Here is a 21,052-nt window from a genome sequence, read left to right as displayed (position 1 = left end):
TGTCTTTACCCGCGACGTGACGGATGTCCGTCGTGTACTTGGACACGGCAGAGAGGTGACGTTGCTGCCGGGCCGACCATGGCTCGGCGACCTTGGCCATCGCGAACACAAGAGGCTTGTGATCAACGAAAGCCGTGAACGGGCCCTCGAGCAGATGGCGGAAGTGTCGGACCGCCAGGTGGAGCCCGAGCAGCTAGCGGTCGAAGGTGCTGTAGCGTCGTTCGTGCGGGCGAAGCTGCCGGCTAAAAAACGCCAGGGGCTGCCAAGCACCACGAACCCACTGCTCGTGCACCGCGCCCACCGCGTAGTCCGACGCGTTGTTGGTGAGGGCGATCGGTGCATCGGGCACCGGGTGCGCCAGCATGGTGGCGTTGGCCAAGGCCAGCTTTGCGCCCGCAAACGCCGCGGCCATCGGCTCCGACCAGGCGATGTCACCTTTGCCCGGCTTTCCCCGGAGGGCCTCGTGCAGGGGGCGGAGGAGCTGGGCGACGCGGGGCAAAAAGCGGTGGTAAAAATTGACCATGCCCAGGAATTCCTGGAGCCCCTTGATCGTGCGGGGCGCGGAAAACTCTTGACGGCCTCCACCTTGGCCCGTAAAGGGACGGCCCCATGCTTGGTGATGCGGTGTCCCAAGAAGTCGATGGCGGCGACGTCGAAACGGCACTTTGCGGGGTTGATGATCAGGCCATGCTGGCCCAGGCGTTCGAAAAGCTTGCGGAGGTGGAGCAGGTGCTCCTCCCGGGACGCGCTCGCGACTCGGATGTCGTCCAGGTAGACATAGATGAAAGGTAAGTCGCGAAAGACGCTGTCCATGAGCCGCTGGAACGCCTGGGCCGCATTCTTCAACCCAAAAGGCATCCGCAGGAACTCAAAGAGGCCGAAAGGGGTGATGACGGCCATCTTTGGGACATCGTCCGGTTGTACGGGGACCTGGAGGTAGCCCCGGATGAGGTCCACCTTGGAGAACACGGTCGTGTTTGCCAACCGGGCAGAAAAGTCTTGGATATGCGGGACCGGGTAGCGGTCGGGGGTGGTGGCATCATTGAGCCGGCGGTAGTCGCTGCACGGCCGCCAGCCGCCGCCGAGCTTCGGCACAATGTGCAGAGGAGAGGCCCAAGCGCTGTTGGAGCGCCGTACGATACCCAGCCTTTCCAGCGTGGCGAACTCCGCTTTCGCCACGGCGAGCTTCGTGGGGTCGAGGCGGCGTGCCCGGGCGTAGACCGGCGGCCCGACCGTGGGGATATGGTGCTCCACCCCGTGTTTGACGGCCACCGCTGAGAAGGTGGGCCGCGTGAGGGCCGGGAAACTGGCGAGGAGGCGGGTAAACTCGTCCGCTGCCGGAAGCGTACAGACTAACCTCGCCGGGACGGAACCTTTCAGCAAGCCGCTCGGTGAGCCGCTCAGCGAACAAGCGAGCGAGCTGAAGGTTTTGGCCTGGACGAGACGTCTGCGCTTATCGTCGACCAACAGCCCATGCGCACATAGGAAGTCCGCGCCGGGCAGGGCCATTGGCATGCTGGCGGTGACGAACGACCATTGAAAGCGCTGCCCTCTGAACCGCAGTGAGAGGCAACGCTTCCCGAATGTGCGGATGGGTGTACCGTTGGCGGCAAGCAAAGCGGGGCCCCGGCCCGCGGCTTGCTTGTCGGACGCGGAGGCAGGGAGGACGCTTACCTGCACTCCCGTGTCGCAAAGACAACGGCGCCCGGACGAGGTGTCCGTGATGAACAGGAGGCTGCCGGAATGGCCGACGCTCATGGCCGCAAGTGAGCGCCGGTCGTTTCCCGACCCGTCAAAAGAACACGGCGGGCGGCACGTTTTAGCCTTGCGGCGGTGGCCCCCGTGGCGGCCGTGCCGGCGGCTGTGGTGGTGGCGGTGGCGGTAGTGGGCGGGGCGTAGCAGCGGCCACGAGGGAAGCAGTGGGTGCTGTAGCCTCCGCGCCGGGATCCACTACGGCAGCACCGTACATCGACCGCGTGTCGCAGGCTGCGAAATACTTGTCGGCCTCTCCAGCCAGGGCGCGGGGTTCCGTTATTTTGGAACCGGCCAGTGCGAGGCGCACCTGTGCAGGTAGCTGGCGGAGGAAAAGTGCTCGGAATAAGAAATCCGGGCGCTGGTCTCCAAGCAGGGACAGCATGAAATCTATCCGGACGGATGGTCGTGTGTCGCCGAGGACGGGAAGGTCCAGGAGGCGGTCGGCACGTTCGACCTCCGTGAGCCCGAACGTGGTGAGGAGGAGACGTTTGAGTGCCTCGTACTTGTGATCGCCTGGCGGGCGCCGAAGGATGGACACGACGCGGGCGGCAGTGCCGGGCCCGAGGGCGGCGACCACGTGGTCGTACCTGGTCTCGTCCGCCGTGATGCCCCTGAGTTGGAATTGAGCTTCGGCCTGCACAAACCAAACGTCGGCTTGCGCTTCCCAAAACTCCGGGAGTTTGATTGCGACGGCGTTGGTAGCCATGGCGCGTTCGGTGGTGAGCAACGGCTGAACCAATCGGGGTCACCAGTGTGGTGCTGTGCACACACGACTCAATTGCCAGAGAGGTAGGCCACAACGCGTGGATGCAAACAAGAGTCTTCATTACAAGCTCGCATATCAGCACTGGGCGGGCTCGAGCTTGGAGCCCGCGTACATGTCCCGAGGCCACGCCTTGCCCCCGGGCATGGTCGGTCGGCCGAAGGGCGGGCATGTATTCCAGTTCCACGCCTGGCCGCTCGCGCCACCCACTGGTGCGCGGGATTATTGATAGTTGTGCCCGCCACAGGCCTTTAAAAGAGGCATCTTTATGATTAAACAAACACAGATTTTTGTTCCTAGTAAATCGATTCTTGGTTTTCCAACAGCACCATTTTTGGTGTTCTATGGCAGCAGGAACCCTTTAAAATATATTGACGGACGGACGTTTTCCTTTTGGTAATATAAGATGCTTGCTTAATGTTTCTGACTGTGCTATGTGTTGTGTGCAGGAAAATGTCCTTGTGTCTCGGTTGCGGTTCTGACAGTCTGCTGCCTAACAATCATCATGGGCAAGAGCACATTGTCTGTCTTGAATGTGGTCTTGTGGCAGATGAAGGCCGTGGAGCTGATCTTCTACCAGAGCAGGTCCAAACAATTGGTAAGTTATTTATAGATACTCGCGTGACTCGGCACGCCACGCGTGCCTCACCACACGTCGTTTCAGTGGGGTAGGCATCTTTGACCATTTCGGTGTATTTTGGGTCTTCATGGTGTTTTCGGTCTTCAGGGCCATTTGGGTCTTCAGGGTCTTTTGGATCCTCTGGGCTTTTAAGGGTGTTTTGGGTCTTTGAGGTGTTTTGGGTCTTCAGGGTCTTTTGGGTCTTTGGTGTCTTCAGAGGTGATGTGGTCTGTCTCTACAGACCTGGGGCCAGGAGGACCCACCAATCCCACCATGCACCCCCCTCAGCATTCACCGGGACCACTATTTTCTTCCTTATTAAGTAGCTGGTGACATTTTAAAACATGTACCCAAAGAATAAAGTGTCACGATCGACGTTTTTTTTGGCGAAAAACAATACCGGCTTTAAAGCAGTATAAATTGCATGAGATGGGGGGGGGGGGGGGGGGGGGACGGAAAATGAAAACGCGTCACTTTTTCCCCTCCAGGGTGTCTTCTTTGTCAATATTTTAAATGAGCAAGTTGATTTACTCATAATTTCAGCCTCGAGAAGAGATTTATCAGCTTAGACATTTCGAAACTGATTAATAGGCCACAATTAAACCTATTGAAAATCGCCCACATATTGCATTCTATGAGAGAACAAGAGCAAAAAGTTTTAATTAAAACAAAAGCCGCGTCGATGTTACACAATGCCTAGATGCAGCTGTGCCTATAACGTCGATGTTATAGGCACAGGACATTCCTATTGATTCGATTACTTGATGTTATTTTTGTGCAAAGTGAAAATATATCTCGGCAATTTCTCGTGTGTGGCGACGAATTTTTAATATATCTCGGCATTTTCCCGTCTGTTATTTCAGGCGGTGTATGACTGACCATGCCGCGATTTATAAAAAAAAAAAAATCTCGGCAATTTCCCGTATGTGGCGACACGTGAACGAAGCTATGCTCCTCTCTCCACATTATTGTGACGACGTATAAATTAAATATTTCATCGTGACGATTGTCATCAAATGGACGAATTTTTAATATATCTCGGCATTTTCCCGTCTGTTATTTCGGGCGGTGTATGACTGACCATGCCGCGATTTAAACAAAATATATATATCTCGGCATTTTCCCGTCTGTTATTTCGGGCGGTGTATGACTGACCATGCCGCGATTTAAACAAAATATATATATCTCGGCATTTTCCCGTCTCTTATTTCGGGCGGTGTATGACTGACCATGCCGCAATTTAAAAAAAAAAAATCTCAATGGACTTGAAGTTACAGGCCTTTGAGAATTCATTTCGTTCTATAAAGGGCAACTTTCATCAGATTTTCTTCCCGTTTTTTTTCAACCGAGTCTAAAACTATGTTAGCGACTGTGAAAAATGAAATGATATATCGAATTTGATTTGAAAGAAAACTGTGTGAGAGAGCAAGACACCACGTGCCTACAAAACAGGCCTCAAAGCTATGCGAGTTAATAAAATGGTGGATATTTGTTTATATGAAGCCTCTCCCACAATGGGTGGAGCTATGGTTCCCAGAATGGGTGGAGCTTTGAGGTTTTGTCTTCTCTGCAAGAACAAGAAGAAGAAGAAGAAGAAGAAGAAGAACAAGAACAACAGCAACAGCAGAGGGCACTATGAGCAGCGCTAAAATTTAGAGGGCTAAAAATGTTAGTTTTTGTTACTTGCAAAATCGAAGATATTTCAAGTATATTGGTCGGTTGCGTTTGTGGTTCTGTCTGTCTGTTTGTCTGTCACCGGCCGACAGGTCACAATTCTAAACCGATCATCACGAAACTTCACCAAGCTGTCTAGGTCGTCCCAATTGAGAAGCCTATTGATTTTGAGGTCAAAGGTCAAACGTCATCTGGAGGTCGAATTTCTAAAATCGCCATTTTAAATCCGATTGACTTGAAAATTGAATAACATTTGTATATTGAGTCAATAAATTGGGAAATGAACTTTTTGAGGTCAAAAGGTCAAAGGTCAACTCAAGGTCAAATTTGAAAAGTCATCAATTTTCATCCAAAAAGCCGTCAATTCTCAACTGATTGACTTCAAAATTGAACATCATTTGCATATCGAGTCACTAAATTGTAAAACATGCTATTTTTGATGTCAAAAGGTCAACTCAAGGTCAAACTTCCAAAATCATCACTTTTCATCCGATTGACTTGAAAATAGAACAGCATTTGTGCATTGCCTCACTGAATTGGGAAACCAACTATTTGTGGTCAAAAGGTCAAAGGTCAACTCAAGGTCAAACTTCTCAAATCATCATTTTGCATCTGAAAAATCGTCACTTTTCATCCTGTTGACCCGAGCTTTGACCAAGATTGTAAATTTTAATCCATGAAATGGACAATTTGCTGTATCAATGGAAAACTTTTGGGGGCGGGGCGGGGGGTGGGGGGGGGGAGGGGGGAGGGGCGGATTTTGCAAGTATCGTGCTACGCATGACATCTTCTTGTTTGTCTATTTGTCACCGGCCTACATGTCACAATTCTAAACGGATCATCAATAAACTTCACCAAGTTGTATAGGTCGTCCCAATTGAGAAGCTTATTGTTTTTGGGGTCAAAAGGTCAACATCGGCCAAAGGTCACCAACTTTGCCAAATTTCTAAAATCCTCAATTTTCATCCGATTTAGTTGACATTTGAAGAGGACTTGCATATCTGGTCACTGAATTCAACCACCAAGTATATTTGAGGTCAACATAGGCCAAAAGGTCAACATTGGCCAAATTTCTAAAATCCTCAATTTTCATCCGATTGACTTGAGATTTGAAGGGAACTTGCATATCTGGTCACTGAATTCAACCACCAAGTATTTTTGAGGTCAACATAGGCCAAATTTCTAAAATCACCAATTTTCATTTGATTTACTTGAAATTCTAAGACTTAATCTAAGAGGATTTACATATATGGTCACTGAATTCAACCACCAACTATTTTTGAGGTCAACATAGGCCAAAAGGTCAACATAAGCCAAGTTTTTAAAATCCTCAATTTTCATCCGATTGACTTGAAAATTGAACAGCATTTGCACATTGAGTCACTAAATAGGCAAACCAACTATTTTTGAGGTCAAAAGGTCAAAGGTAAACTCAAGGTCAATCTTACAAAATCATCATTTTTCATCTGAAAAATCGTCACTTTTCTTCCTGTTGACCCGAGCTTTGATCAAGATTGTCAATTTTAATCTTGATGAAATGGACCATTTGCTGTATCAATGGAATTTTTTTTCTTGGGGTGGGGGGGCGCATTTTGCAAGTATCGTGCTCCGCATGACGTCTTCTTGTTTTTAAATTGTGAGAGTTCCCTGTGAAAATCTAGTTATTGTAGTTGTCTTGTACATGTATTCTGTAATACTTAAGGAGAAGGTGTCCAGTGGGCCTGTTGGTTATCTGAAGCAGAACATTCGATTCATCACTATCACTTTTCTTTTTCTTTCAGCCTGTGACATATAGTAATGTTTTTGTTTGGCCCTTTTTCTTGTAATCAAGAGCACGTTTCATGATGTGTGATGTTAATTTCCTTTTTTATTATCAGGTGTGATCTATCCAGCACCCACTAAAGAAGTTTAAAAGATCAAGAAGAAACGATTCTTTCAGGAATAATGGCTACATGTGACTCACCCCCAGTGAAGAAGCAAAAGCAGGGAAGTGGGAAGGAGCCTGGAATGTGTATTATTCATTTCAAAGGAACCACAGACCAAACTTTCACCTTCATTTCAAGTCTCAAAGAGCCACATGAACGATTTGAAGCAATCAAGACAATATCTAATTTGAGACAGCAGCAGCCCATTGGCTCCAGTAGTAGAATGGATGATGTATGCAAAAGTATTCCGGAAAATCACGGGCATCACCGAGCCTGCTACAATAAGTTCATTAAACACAAAGAGAGACTTGTTCAGTCTGATGCTGGTGAATCTTCAGATGGGTCCAGTAAATTATCTAGGTCGTCCACTGAAAATATACTGTTTGCAAAGGACTGCATCCTTTGTAACAAAGAAGGAAGGAAATGGTCAAGGAAGAAGGGTAAAGGGCCTGTTTCTGAGAAAACGACTGTGTTTGATATGGGAGGAGGTAAAACAGTACAAGAGGAAGCTGAAAGAAAATGTGATGCGAAGTTACTCACACGAATCGGAGGAAAATGTCTATTCTCTGTGGAGGCTCATTACCATCCATGTTGTAGGAGGCAATACACTGGAGAGACAGGATGAGGCAGGAGTCAGGATGACCAACAGAGAAGGAGACAAATCGAGATGGAACAAGCTCACAGTCGGTCATTTGACGAGTTGTGCAATTTGATCACAGAGAGAGTTTTGATACAGCAAGAAATAATGAAACTTAGTGATGCATTGCGATATTATGTTGGTTTAATGAATGCAACAGAATATCAATGTCCTGATTGTCGAGCTGAAAAAGTGAAAGAAAAACTGCAGAAGCATGACATAGGAAGTAAAATCTCATTTACATCCTTTGAAAAGGGCAAGGGTAAATATTCCTCACAACTCATATCCAGCAATGCCATCGAAACAGCTGATGGAGTCAAGCTGGCATACAAATTGGGTACCAATGACAGTATTGCTCATGTAACTGAAACCCTCAGAATGTTGCCATACATGAGATCCCTTACCCTGGGAAGGACATGGATGGAAAGAGGATGGAGAACCACTCTGGTGTGCAGATGAAATGATCTTACCACAAAAACTAATTGATGTGCTGGAGAGAGATGCAACAGAACTGGAGAAATCTGACGATGAAACAGGAGAACAGGAATATGCTGCAGATAGTGATACAGACAGCTCCTCTGATGAGGACTAAACAGTAAAAGTGAAATTTGTGATAATGGAGTACTGGGACATTATATTTTACTGTGGGCATGCAGGGAAAGGACATTATTAGCAGATTGGATTGTGTAAATAAGTGTTATCTAAGGCGTTGGAGATTCCCTATAATATTTGTTATAGGGTGCTGGTGCTTATAAATCGCTTCCAAAAGCTGAAAATAGGGTCCAATTAAATGTATTCACCTAAAATATTGACAAAGAAGACATCCAGGAGGGGAAAAAGTGACGCGTTTTCATTTTCCGTTCCCCCCTACCTTGTGCAATTTCTACTGCTTTAAAGCCGGTATTGTTTTTCGCCAAAAAAACGTCGATCGTGACACTATTCTTTGGGTACATGTTTTAAAATTTCACCAGCTACTTAATAAGTTAGAAAATAGTGGTCCCGGTGAATGCTGAGGGGGTGCATGGTGGGTCCTCCTGGTCCCCCATGTACTGGTGTAATTAAGGTAAACAATGAACTCGTTTCCCCCCATACAGGTTCAGAGAGTGGTACGGCAGGGTTGCCCAGTCTCAGGATTGCTTTTTGCATTAGCAATGGAACCATTACTTTGTACGCTCAGGGAGAATATCTCTGGCTTGACGTGTTTCCCAAGGAGTCCACCATGACTCTATCGGTTTATGCAGATGATGTGTGCGTCATAATCAGAAATGACCAAGATATTGATGCTCTTGTTAAATACTTGAGAATCTTTTTCCAGGCTTCTTCCCTGAAAGTTAATTGGAGGAAAAGCAAAGCTATTTGGGTGCCTTACCTTAATAGTTGCCTTCCTGTCTCGACACATCTACCTCCTCTTCCAGAAAGCTTAGAATGGAAGGCAGATGGTATCGACTACCTTGGTGTGTCCCTGGGTTCTGCACAATTTATGAAAACGAATTTGGAAGGCTTGATTTGAGAAATGGAGAGGAGGCTGAACCTGTGGAGAAGAGCCCTACCGCACCTTTCCTTTAAGGGTCGTGTCTTAGTTGCCAATAACTATGGCATCGATTTATTTGCCTACAACTGCCGGAAGTGCTGCTTAGAATGATCCAAGCCAAACTTGTGGACTTTTTTGGGGGAGGCCATCATTGGCTGCGGCCAAACGTAATATGCCATACTTCATCTGAAGGAGGCCGAGGCCTTGTTCACGTGAAATCCCGCCTCATGGCCTTTCGCTTGTGCTCCATTCAGCGCCTTCTATATGTTGAGCACTTGCCAAACCACCCATTGGCCTGTCATATTTTGCAACAGGCGGGCAGACTCGGCTATGGTCTTGAAGTATTCATGACCCACCTCAAGTATGTGGATGCATCAACACTCCCTATATTCTACCAGAGCCTTCTCAATGCCTGGAAAGGTCTTACCGTGAGTTGCAAAGTGGACACATACTCTCCAGGGATGTTCGAAGTTGAACCTCTGTTTTTCAACCCTCTCTTCCCCGATGTATTCAAGAGACGTGATTTGTGCCAACGCTTAATTGATGCAGGCATGAACAAATTATGGCACCTACGGCAAAACTTTGGTGCAGGGTAGAAGACTGTGGAAGAAATTTCAAATATGACAGGAATTTGGTCCAAGAGGACAATCGGCTTAATAATGAGGAAAGTCGTACAACAAGGTCATCAGCTACGGTTATTATGGACTCAGAATACACATGGACATTGGACATCCTAATGGGTCATATTTCCCGAAACTGTTTTTTGACCACTCCCCCAGAGAACTTCCACCTGTTAGCACCGGGACAAATCAATTGCAACGACGTCCCTCTCGGCCCTCCCCCCGTTAGTATTTTGTGCATATAAGATTGTTCACGGTTCTGTTTAAATATTATTTAAATATGTTTAAACTTTCCCCTTCAGTGTTTTATTCAGTGGTATATTACAACACGCTGTTTTTCTTCCTATTTAAAAGGCTTTTTTCCAATTTCCTCTCCAACTCATTCCACTTCAAAAAAAATAAATTCAATCTCTTATACGTCTCCCTCACGACATGTTCTAAATTCACATTCATTCCATCCCTCCTCCATCATTCTTAATCGGATTGCTAACTTGAAAATCACAATAAACTCAATTTGTTATCAATGTTCATCTTTCATTAATCATCCACTTTCTAAACTCCCCTCTTGCCCCTCCCCTCCAAATCCCCCCCTTGCCCCTACACTCCTAAACTCCCCCCTTGCCCCTCCACTCCTAAACTCCCCCCTTGCCCCTCCACTCCTAAACTCCCCCCTTGCCCTTCCCCTCCTAAACTCCCCCCTTGCCCCTCCCCTCCAGATCTCCCCCCTTGCCCCTACACTCCGAAACTCCCCCCTTGCCCCTCTACTCCTAAACTCCCCCCTTGCCCCTCCACTCCTAAACTCCCCCCTTGCCCCTCCCCTCCTAAACTCCCCCCTCACTCCTCCCCTTCAAAACTCCCCCCCAACCCCTCCCATTCAAATCTCCCCCCATACCATTCCTCTCCAATTCTCCCTCTCCCCCCTCCTCCTCAAAGCTGCCTCCTCCCCACTTCGTCTCCCTTCTATCTCATACCTCCACCTCCCCCAACCATCTACTTTCCTCTGCCCCCCCTCAAACAACCCCTCACTGTGCCTCATCCCTTCACCATCAAGCCTTTCGTTCTTCTCATCCTTCCCTTTCTTGTAACTCTTCTGTAATCTCTGACACACTATCAACTGCTCTCCCTATCTCCCCCTCTCATCCTTCATCTTACCCGACTCCTCCCCTCCCCTGTCCTGTACCCGATGCTACCCCTCTCTCTTCATTAACGGTATGGACCTCAAACATCTGGGGCCTTCGCTCAAACCTGACTGATCTCTCCATACAGGTTGCTTCTGACAATCCAGACTTGATTTGCTTAACAGAAACTTTCCTCCTTCAAGATGTCTCTGATTCCTTAATATCTCTTCCTGGTTACTCCCTCCTCCGGTATGATAGACCTGAGCCTCGTCCTGGTGGTGGGGTGGCTATCTTTATCAAAAACTCTCTTCTTCACTCTCCTTGCACTGCCCTCTCTCCACCTCACGCCCAGGAGTACCTCTGGCTACGGCTTCCTCTCCGCTCCCACCTTTTGTTCATATGTGTTCTGTACCATCCTCCAAACAGTGATGACTCCATTTACATTTCACTGTCTGACAACATGGACCAACTTCTATCCACTCATCCCAACTCTCTCTTCCTCATATGTGGTGACTTCAACTGTCATCATGCCAGCCAGCTGGCTGGGTGTGGGTTCATCTATCACCAGCCATGGCACCTCAGCAAAGGACTTCTGAGACTCACTGGGATTGACACAATCTGTCAATTTCCCGACCCGGATCTCGGCCATTGGTGTGTCTTCTCTTCTAGACTTGGTTATGACAAACTTCCCTGCTAATGTCTGCTGCTCTTCTGCTCCAATCGGTTCTTCTGATCATGTGCTTGTTAAAGTGGACATCTCTCTGGCCATTCTCAGAGAGCCTCCTCAGCGTCGACGAGTCTGGCATTTCACTCAGGCCGACTGGCGCGGTCTTCAAGCAGCCATCAATCATCTGGACTGGTCTCCCATCTCCACTGCCTCTGACATCAATTCTTCCTGGGAATTCTTCCAAAGCAAACTGCTCTCTCTCATGCACAGATTTATCCCATCTCGTCTTCAGTTGTCTTACCCTTCCTCCCGTCCATGGTACACTGAATCTTGTGGTGAGGCAGTTGCCCTGAAACAACTTGCCTTTGCCTCTTGGAAGGCTAATCCAACTGAAGGCAATCTCAGTTCCTTCCGCCAAGCTCGGAACAAGTGTGTGTCTACCCTCAGGAGTGCCAGGAAGCACTATCTCTCCACACTCAAGAATGAACTCTCAAACCTGTCTCCTTCCTCCAAATCCTGGTGGTGTCTGGTCAAATCCGTTTCTGGTGTTTGTTCCCCCTCCATCCCCTCCCTTACCTCAAATGGCTACACAGTTGACACCGCACGTGACAAAGCCGAATGCCTCAACTCTGTGTTTGCCTCAAAATCTTGTGTCCCAAATCCATCTCTCTCTGTTCCCACCTTACCCAGTCGAACCCAACTGCTCCTGGACTCTGTGTCCTTCTCTCCTGACAAGGTGGAGGAGTTTTTGTCAAACCTCGACTCTGATTCTGCAACTGGACCAGATGGCATAAGCCCACGGGCCCTAAAATCCTGCTCTGCCGCTCTAGCTCTATCTCACCCTCTCTCTGTTCTTTTCACCCTCTCCTTTGATCAAGGTCATCTGCCAGCATCCTGGAAATCAGTGAACATTACCGCTTTACACAAAAAAGGTGCAAAAACAGATCCTTGCAACTACAGACCAATCAGCCTGCTCCCAATTATCAGCAAAGTCATGGAATCCATCATTGCTTCGGATATCAAATCCTTCCTCTTCTCCAATGGCTTGATCTCCGATTTATCAATTTGGATTCAGACCAGGTCATTCTACTCTGGACATGCTGCTTCTGCTGTCTCAACAATGGATGGAGGTCCTCAATGCCAAACAGGAAATCAGAGCTGTCTCCCTTGACATATCACGTGCCTGCGATACGGTCTGGCACCCAGCTCTGCTTACCAAACTCTCCTCCTATGGTATCCATGGAAATCTCCATGCATGGCTTGCGGACTTCCTCTCTGGTCGTAGTCATCGTGTGGCCCTGAATGGATTTCTCTCATCTCCCCTTCCTGTTCAGGTTGGAGTTCCCCAAGGTAGTGTTCTGGGCCCTGTGCTTTTTCTGGTCTTTATAAATGATCTCTCCGACTCTCTGGAAAATCCTCTCTATCTCTTTGCTGATGACTCCACTATCTGCCGCTCCATGCCACTTCCCTCAGATCGGCAGTCTGCAGCCTCCTCACTCTCTGAAGACCTGGACAAAATCAGACTGGTCAAACAAGTAGAACATGTCTTTCAATCCTGACCAATCTCACACTCTTACTATGTCTCTCCGAAAAGATCGACTGGACAACCCTCCCATCTACTTTCTCAACAATCCTCTCCAAGAAGTTCTGTCGCTCAAGCTTTTGGGTCTCACTATCTGCCATGATCTTTCTTGGGAAAACCACATTTCCAAGCTGGCCTCCAAAGCCAGTCGCCGACTGGGCATCCTCCATCGTGCAAAGTCCTTCCTAGGCACACCTGAGCTCCTCAACACATACAAGGCTTTCATCCGCAGCTTAATGGAATACTGCCTCACACCTAGCTCGGCTTCACACTATTGAAACCAAAGCTTTCAGAATCATTGGAATCTCCCGTGATGAAGCTATCTCCGAGGGCCTTTCACTCGCTCACCATAGGCAGGTATGTGGTCTTTCTGTCTTCTGCCGTCTCCTCTCCGGCCTTGCTCCCCCAGCTCATTCTGTGCTTTGTCCCCCAAATATTCCTACAGGTCGCACAAGATCTGCCTGCAACCCTCTGATGGTTAAACTGCTGAAATCTCGGCTCTCTGCTCACCTTCACTCTTTCATTCCTCTTTTCTCCCACCTCTGGAACAAACTCCCACACTCCCTTCAATCCCACTCCTCCCTCCAGGTCTTTAAAACAGCTGTTCACCACCATGTCTTATCTTCCCCCATCCAAAACCTTGATCTTTTCTAACCCCGCTAATTCATCCCAGATCCACCTTGTTTGAAATTCCAACTTATTTCCTGGAAGTCCTGGCAGTGTCCATATGTTTTATACCTCTCCCACCCTCCCCCCCTTTCCCATGCCTCCCCCTCCTCCCCCCCAAAGCCCTCTCACTCCCACAGATCTCTTGATGTCCCTGCTCTCAAATATTGTGTTTGTGTCCTTCCCCCTCTCTCCCCATCTTGTCTACCGCTCCCCTTGTTATATGCTTTATGTGTCGGTTTGTCTTTCTGTGTGATTAATGTTAGCTCTTTCACGAGCCTCGATCTTGTATACAAAAAAAGAAGAAAAAAAGTGCTTTGATCCACATTTATTCACACAGCATCAATCGCTTTCTCGATTAATAGGAAGCATCTCTGCTCCAAACATAAAAATGACATTTCTTGTAATTTCCAGTCGAATGTTAAAACTGTCATTTGAAAGTAATGGATGTTCTTTGTGAATGTTCTTTATCCAGCTGTGTACGAAGAACAAATCCCTTGCAATTTGAAGCATCGCTGAACAGATAGAGGTGGGAGTTCATCAGTTCAAATACAGTAATGTGTACTGCATAAGTAAATAAAGATAAATCAACACGACATCCTTACCAGTTATACCGAGTGACTCCTGGATTCTGTGATCAGGAGTGTTTTGTTTTGTTTATTGAGCCGTCCATTTTCTTTCCGTCAGTACAGTTTGAACATTGTAATTGAAGACGTACAAGATTTATCGTAGATTTATCGTATCGTATCGTATCATATTTATCGTATTTATCGTATCAAGATTGATCGTATCGTATCAATTTATCGTAGCAAGAGAGAATTGATATTTAATGGTGGCTTGCAGTTTTGTTCTAATCCTTGTATTCCTTTGGAGAGAACATTATTTACTGCAGCATGAGGAGGGAGAAGGGAGGGGGAGGATGGTGATGGGTAAGGGTAAGAGGAGGGGAGGTAGATCCTGAAGATTGAGCAGGAGTAAACCGTGCCATTGTATGCAGTTAGTATTTCAGATTTTTTAAACAAATAAATGACAGATGTCTAAGCCATTAGGGAAAGTTGAGTGAGAAGGTCCTTCGGACCAATGTGGCTGGGGCACATAATTGCTTTGGTCTGGGACAGTGCAGAGACCTCGCTTACAACCTTTGACTGCTGTTCGAAGTGCATTAAAGAGCATCAATATAATATGACATTAATGAGGTTTTCAATGGTATTTTTTTTAATGGGATTTTTCCCACCGCAAAGCCTACAATGCCACTCGAGGTGGGGGCTACACAAAGAAAACAAAAGCAGAACAACCAGCCCCTTGGATTGAAACAAGACAAATATAGAAAGTTGTCTCTTCACAGAATAAAAAGGGATGGGATGGGTGAACTAGTCTGCTTCGAGACAACAGTGCCTCTACCCCCATCTTTGGTAGACTGCCAACGAAGGCGAACGAGCTCAACCCACCTGGGTTTGAAATCAGAGTTGTCCTTCTCCTCGGCAGACTGCTGGCCAAGGCTAACGAGTTCCACCTACCCGGAGAAAGCCTGGTTTTAAGATGCCAAACACCTGCCTTTCACACCTCCGCATTTAGTTAAAAACAGGGGTTGGCATGACGAGCCATGCGGTAGGAGTTTGATTAGGAGAGGCTATCTGAGGCACAGACCATATGGGATATTTTGTGGATGAGGGGTTGCTCAGTTCTCCACCACCACCTCGGTCACTCCGAACCCTTTGACCCCCATGATGTGTCATATGTAGTTCATGGGACATCTTTTGCGACTGCCCTCGTGTACAAGATCCAGGAAAGGAATTATGTACTCGAACAATGAGTCACTGAGCTCTTGCATGACAAAACGTAGGACCTTCAAAGGTCTGGCTATATTTACCAAATTCGGGATACTCGGGAGAGTTACTAATTTCAACGGTATCGTGTTGAATCCTGTTATATTTACATCGGCCACCAGAGGTGGACGGAGGTTATGTTTTCACACCTGTCTGTTTGTCTATCTGTGAGCAGGATATCTCAAAAGGTTATGGACGGAATCGGAAGAAACTTGGTGGACAAGTTGGGTGTGTGGCAAGGTCGAATTGGTTAGAGTTTAGTGAAGATCTGCATACCAAATTTTTTAAAAGTGATTCTTCACCATTGACAGATGGGGCGAAAACGATACACAGTATTTTTTTTTCCTATTCAAGATCGAGGCTCGTGTAAGAGCTAACATGAATCACAAAAAAAAAAATGGACACACAAAATATACAATAAAGGGAGCGGGAGACAAGATGGGGAGAGAGAGGGAAGCACACAAGTACAACAGCAGAGAACAGGGGCATCGGGAGATCTGTGGGAGGGAGAGGGCTTGGGGGGAGGAGGCATGGGAAGTGAGGTATAAAACACATGGACACTGCTAGGACTTCCAGGAAAGAAAGAAGTCGGTATTTCAAAAAAAGTGGATCTGGGGTGAATTAGCGGGGGTAGAAAAGATCAAGGTTTTGGGTGGGGGAAGATAAGAGATGGTGGTGAACAGCTGTTTTCAAGACCTGGAGGGAGGAGTGGGATTGAAAAGAGTGAGGGAGTTTTTTGACGATGTTGACGTTTCTTGGAAGGAAACTCGTATTTTTATCATTGAAAAACAGTTCCAACTTTGTGTTATTCCTCTATTACTCACAAATACTGTCGTTATCACTTCAACAACACCCTGATAACGTAAAATGAGAATAATCTTCTTGAGACCCTCGAAGGCGGCCGATGGAATCATTTGTGCCCGGGTTATCCATTAGTGTGTTTTACTGGAGTTAAAACGCAGGTAAAAGACCAGATTCCACGCAACTTTAGTGATCGCGCTCTTGAAATGTCAACAGCAGGTTTTGCAGTCTTGGGCATCACAAAGTCTTGGGATTGGGCATCATGTAGAGCATGATATCTCAAAAAATTGTGCATGATAGTGGGATGATTGACAATACAGCGTGATGATGTGGCAATGTAATGTATTATTTTTTGTTTTTTTTGTTTTCATCTTTCAGGTTTAACTTTTGTCGCTGATGTAGGTGATAGTGCCAGTATCACCCGTTGTTTGCAGCATGGTGAGTAATCAGTTGCTTAATACTATTGCATTCCTTTGAAAATGTCATTGCAACAATTTTGCATTTTATGTGGATGTTCCTTTAAGTATCAAAATATATCTTCGTGAAAGATAAAGAGCAATGGTGTGCGAAATAATTTAACGACTTTAAAAAAAATGCTACTGTGGCAAATGTAGCCCATCTTGCACCAATGATTGATTGTCAGATGGATCCACCGATCTAATTTCACGATCAGCTATTTCAGTCTGTTGAACGTCTACGTCTCACTGTCAGTCGTGGCATTTCCCGGGCTGACCATTTGTTAAAGCTGGCCTACAAAGTCAACTGCAGACTGGGCATCCCTTGTCTAGTCTTTCCATGTCATTCCCTGAAAAATATGACAGATGTTATGCACCGATTCATCCCATCTCGTCTTCAGTTATCATACCCATTAATCCCGCCCATGGTACACTGAATCCTGTGGTGAGGCAATTTCCTTGAAACAACAGTTGCCTTGATTTGCCTTCCTGGAAGGCAAGTCTGACCGAAGGCAACCTCGTATTTTACCACAAGGCCTGCAACATGTGTGTATGTGGCCATCTCTCTGGACATGTATCAAGCTTACGATACAGTTTGGCATCCCACCATACGAGCTCCAAACGGTGTGCGAATGGAATCCAAGGCCAAATCGACACACGGCTTACTGCTTCCTTTATTCTCACAGCCAACATGTGGCTCTCAACAGAATGCTTTAATCTCCCCCCCCCCCATCCCCCCCCACACTCTCTCACGCCCCATGTTTCTGTAGTATGCACGTTCTCCACCATCAACCACCTTCTGATTAAACTCCCAAAATCCAGAATCACTGCTCACCTCCACTCATTTGTTCCTCTTTGATTTTCCACCTGTGTTACCAACTTCCAAATTCTTTTAAATCTCATTCTTCCCTCTAGGTTTTTAAGACAGCTTCTCCCCCATTCAAAACCATGATTTTTTCTACCCCCGTTAAACCATACCCTATTCCCTCAAAATTTCAGTTTTTCCTTCCAGAGAGTTTGCTCCTGTATCTATCTTGTCCACCCCCTGGATCTTCCTCTACCCCTCAATCTTACTTGCATCCCTTATTTGTCTGTCTGTCTATTTTGTTCCTCGGCCCTGCTGTTTACCTTTCCCCCGCTTTGTTTTTCCTTTTGTTGTGTTGCGTCCAGATCCATTCTGTTGTATAAACTTGGTACAAACTTGGTACAGGTATGTATAATAATGTAAAGATGAACTGATTAGATTTTGGGGCAAAGAGGTCAAAGGTCACAGGGCAGTGGTCCCGTTAAGTTAAAAAAAAAAACAAGCGTTACGCCTAGGTCCCCCGTTGGTGAAGTGATATGAGTTGACAAAGTGGAAGAAGCAGAAAACATGATATGATATTTCGCTCACAAGGTTCAGACATACATGGAGGCGACCATCTTGGATTTTGACGTGGCGACCCAATTTTCAATGGCGTTCTTCCTTATGCCTAGATACACCCACACACCAGATTAGAAGTTGGTACTTCGCTTATTTTTCAAGATATTCCGCTCACAAGGTTCAGACATACATGGCGGCGGCCATCTTGGATTTTGACGTGGCGACCCAATTTTCAATAGCGTTCTTCCTTGTGCCTAGATACACCCACACACCAGATTAGAAGTTGGTACTTTGCTTATTTTCCAAGATATTTCACTCACAAGGTTCAGACATATATATGGTGGCGGCCATCTTGGAGTTTGACGTGGCGACCCAATTTACAATAGCGGTCTTCCTTATGCCGAGATACACCCACACACCAAATTAGAAGTTGGTACTTCGCTTATTTTTCAAGATATTCATCTCACAAGGTTCAGACATACATGGCGGTGGCCATCTTGGATTTTGACGTGGCGACCCAATATTAAATAGCGTTCTTCCTGATGCCTAGATACACCCACACACCAAATTAGAAGTTGGTACTTCGCTTATTTTTCAAGATATTCATCTCACAAGGTTCAGACATACATGGTGGTGGCCATCTTGGATTTTGACGTGGCGACCCAATTTTAAACAGCGTCCTTCCTTGTGCCTAGATACACCCACCCACCAAATTAGAAGTTGGTACTTCGCTTTTTTTTCGAGATATTTCGCTCACAAGTTTCAGACATATATATGGTGGCGGCCATCTTGGATTTTGACGTGGCGACCCAATTTTAAACAGCGTTCTTCCTTGTGCCTCGATACACCCACACACCAGATTAGAAGTTGCTACTTCGCTTATTTTTCAAGATATTCATCTCACAAGGTTCAGACATACATGGCATCAGACATACATGGTGGCGGCCATCTTGGATTTTGACGTGCGTTGCACCCTCACACCAAATTCGAATGCGGTCCTTCGCTTACGCACGCACGCCTGCACGCAAACACGCACGCACGCACGCACGGACGGACGGACACACGGACGGAGGGGAAAGCCATAGTCCCCCTTTCGCTACGCTGTGCGACGGGGGACAAAAATGTTACCGAGCTAACTTGTGAACTAGTGATGGGATTTTGAGCAAACTTGGTATAAGTATATATTATGATGGAAAGATAAACCAAGTGGATTTTGTCATCAATCGGTCGAAGGTCAGAGTCGGCAAAAGATTTTCATTACTGTGATAACTTAAGAATGGCTGAAGGGAACGAGTCATACTTGATAGAAGTATGTATAATGATGCAAAGATTAATTGATTAGATTATGGGGTCAAGAGGTCAAAGGTCAGAGGTCTCGTTAGGTAAAAATTCTGTCACCAAGCTAACTTGTGAACCAGTGATGGGATTTTGTATAAGTATATAAGTAGATGATAAATGTTGTTCCTGGGACAAACCCATTTAACATGGGAAATCCCTATCTAATGTCGTTTACCCCCCTGTCTTTTCCCACTTTTGGAAAACACCCCTATTAATCCAAAAGACTCTATGAGCCTTTTGGCCTTTTGAACCATGAGCTTATTGGCCTTATGAGCCAATTAATCTACTTGGGCTAATACATAATGAAGATATTTTAATTGAGCTAGGGCTGAATGGTAAACCCATCTTGATGTACCAGGCTGAACACTAACAGCTTGGAACCAATCCTTCATTGAACCTCCAAATCTCCATTCACTTACATGTAAATTTTCCTCTCACCATCACTTTTCTTCATTTCCCATAAACACCTCTATTCCTGCCCCCCCCCCCTTGGTCTTATGGGCCTTTTACTCTTACTATCAATGATCATTGTTGTTTTGTAGACCACTGAAACAATGATCCTACAAATATTTGTTTATGTGTGGGAAATAATTTAATTCTCCTACAACTCTCTTCACCATCTAATACATTAACAAAGTATATGTTTGAGTTTGGTTCTTTCTCAAGATATTTTAACTGAGCTAAGATAAAATGATAAACCTCCCTTAATGTTCTTGTCTGAGCGCCTCCTGTGCCACACACCATTTTAAAATTAGAGTATATATTTTCCTGACAACCATCAAAGTTTTCTGTCCACTCAAAAATATTTCCATCTTTTTTACTCAACTCACCGGTATTTAAATTAATTCTCTTATTTGTTTTGTGAACTTTTTTACCAGTTGCCTTTTCAATAAGTCTTATTTGATATTTTTCACATTCATTATGTTTTCCATTTATATACCAAGGTTGATTACACCTCCACTCTTTAGTCTGGTTGATACTTGGTTCTATCATTTATATAATAGTAAAAAAAGGCGGCGGTAGCCCGTTAAAATCCCTAACCCCCTTTTAAACTTATCACTTATATACTTATATAACCATAAGGGAGACTATCAATTCCATTTTCTAAAATAAACCTCTGATCATCAAAAGCTCCTAATGCTTTCTTATTTATCTCTTCTGTATATAATTGATGTTTATAACTTCTTATTCCATTAATCTTTCTAAACTCTTCTTTCTTTGTTGTTAAACAGTTATAATAATCCTTAAAGTTTATTGTTTCTTTAATAACATTTTTCTTTACACCTTTTAACTTCTTATCAGTCTTTTAAACGTTATTCACAATGTATTTATAAGCATAAGCCTTTGACCTCAATCCCACAAATTCACTCATAACATATCCTCCTAATTCATCCTTGAACTTTCCAATCACCTGTTTATTTTTAGAAGAGAACAACTCACTCTCTGGACTGTAATTACTTGTATCATAGATATTAATGTCCTCTTTCATGTCTGAATAAACATCATCAGTATTAATTTTCAAAATAAAACTATCTGTATCCATATAAAGTAGATTAACATCATTTTGATATTTCTTCCTCAAGTTATTATAAAAGTAATCAAACATTAATGACTTTGATAAATCAAGAATTGATGTTCCAATATAAATAGGTTTGTCCATTTCAATACTCTCTAATCAAATGTCACAAATACAAACCTCACAAATAGTCAAA

The 21,052-nt window shown here is 45.6% G+C and overlaps 1 protein-coding gene across 2 annotated transcripts in view; it reads left to right on the top strand.

The window, feature by feature from the left end:
- The window catches only part of BRF2 (BRF2 general transcription factor IIIB subunit), a 50,788-nt gene that overhangs the window by 4,311 nt on the left and 25,425 nt on the right, over window positions 1–21,052 (top strand). For both annotated transcript variants that reach the window (XM_068110340.2, XM_078774333.1), the window contains exons 2-3: window positions 2,968–3,116; window positions 16,563–16,622. In XM_068110340.2, coding sequence (XP_067966441.2) covers window positions 2,972–3,116; window positions 16,563–16,622 — 205 coding nt within the window. In that variant the 5' untranslated portion in view covers window positions 2,968–2,971. The remainder of the gene's footprint in view (window positions 1–2,967; window positions 3,117–16,562; window positions 16,623–21,052) is intronic.

The sequence above is a fragment of the Myxine glutinosa genome, chromosome 3 (genome assembly GCF_964187855.1).
Source record: "Myxine glutinosa chromosome 3, kmMyxGlut1.1, whole genome shotgun sequence".
Taxonomy (NCBI): Eukaryota; Metazoa; Chordata; class Myxini; order Myxiniformes; family Myxinidae; genus Myxine; species Myxine glutinosa.
The sequence above is the reverse complement of the archived record's forward strand: the minus strand, read 5'-3'. Positions and strand labels throughout refer to the sequence as shown.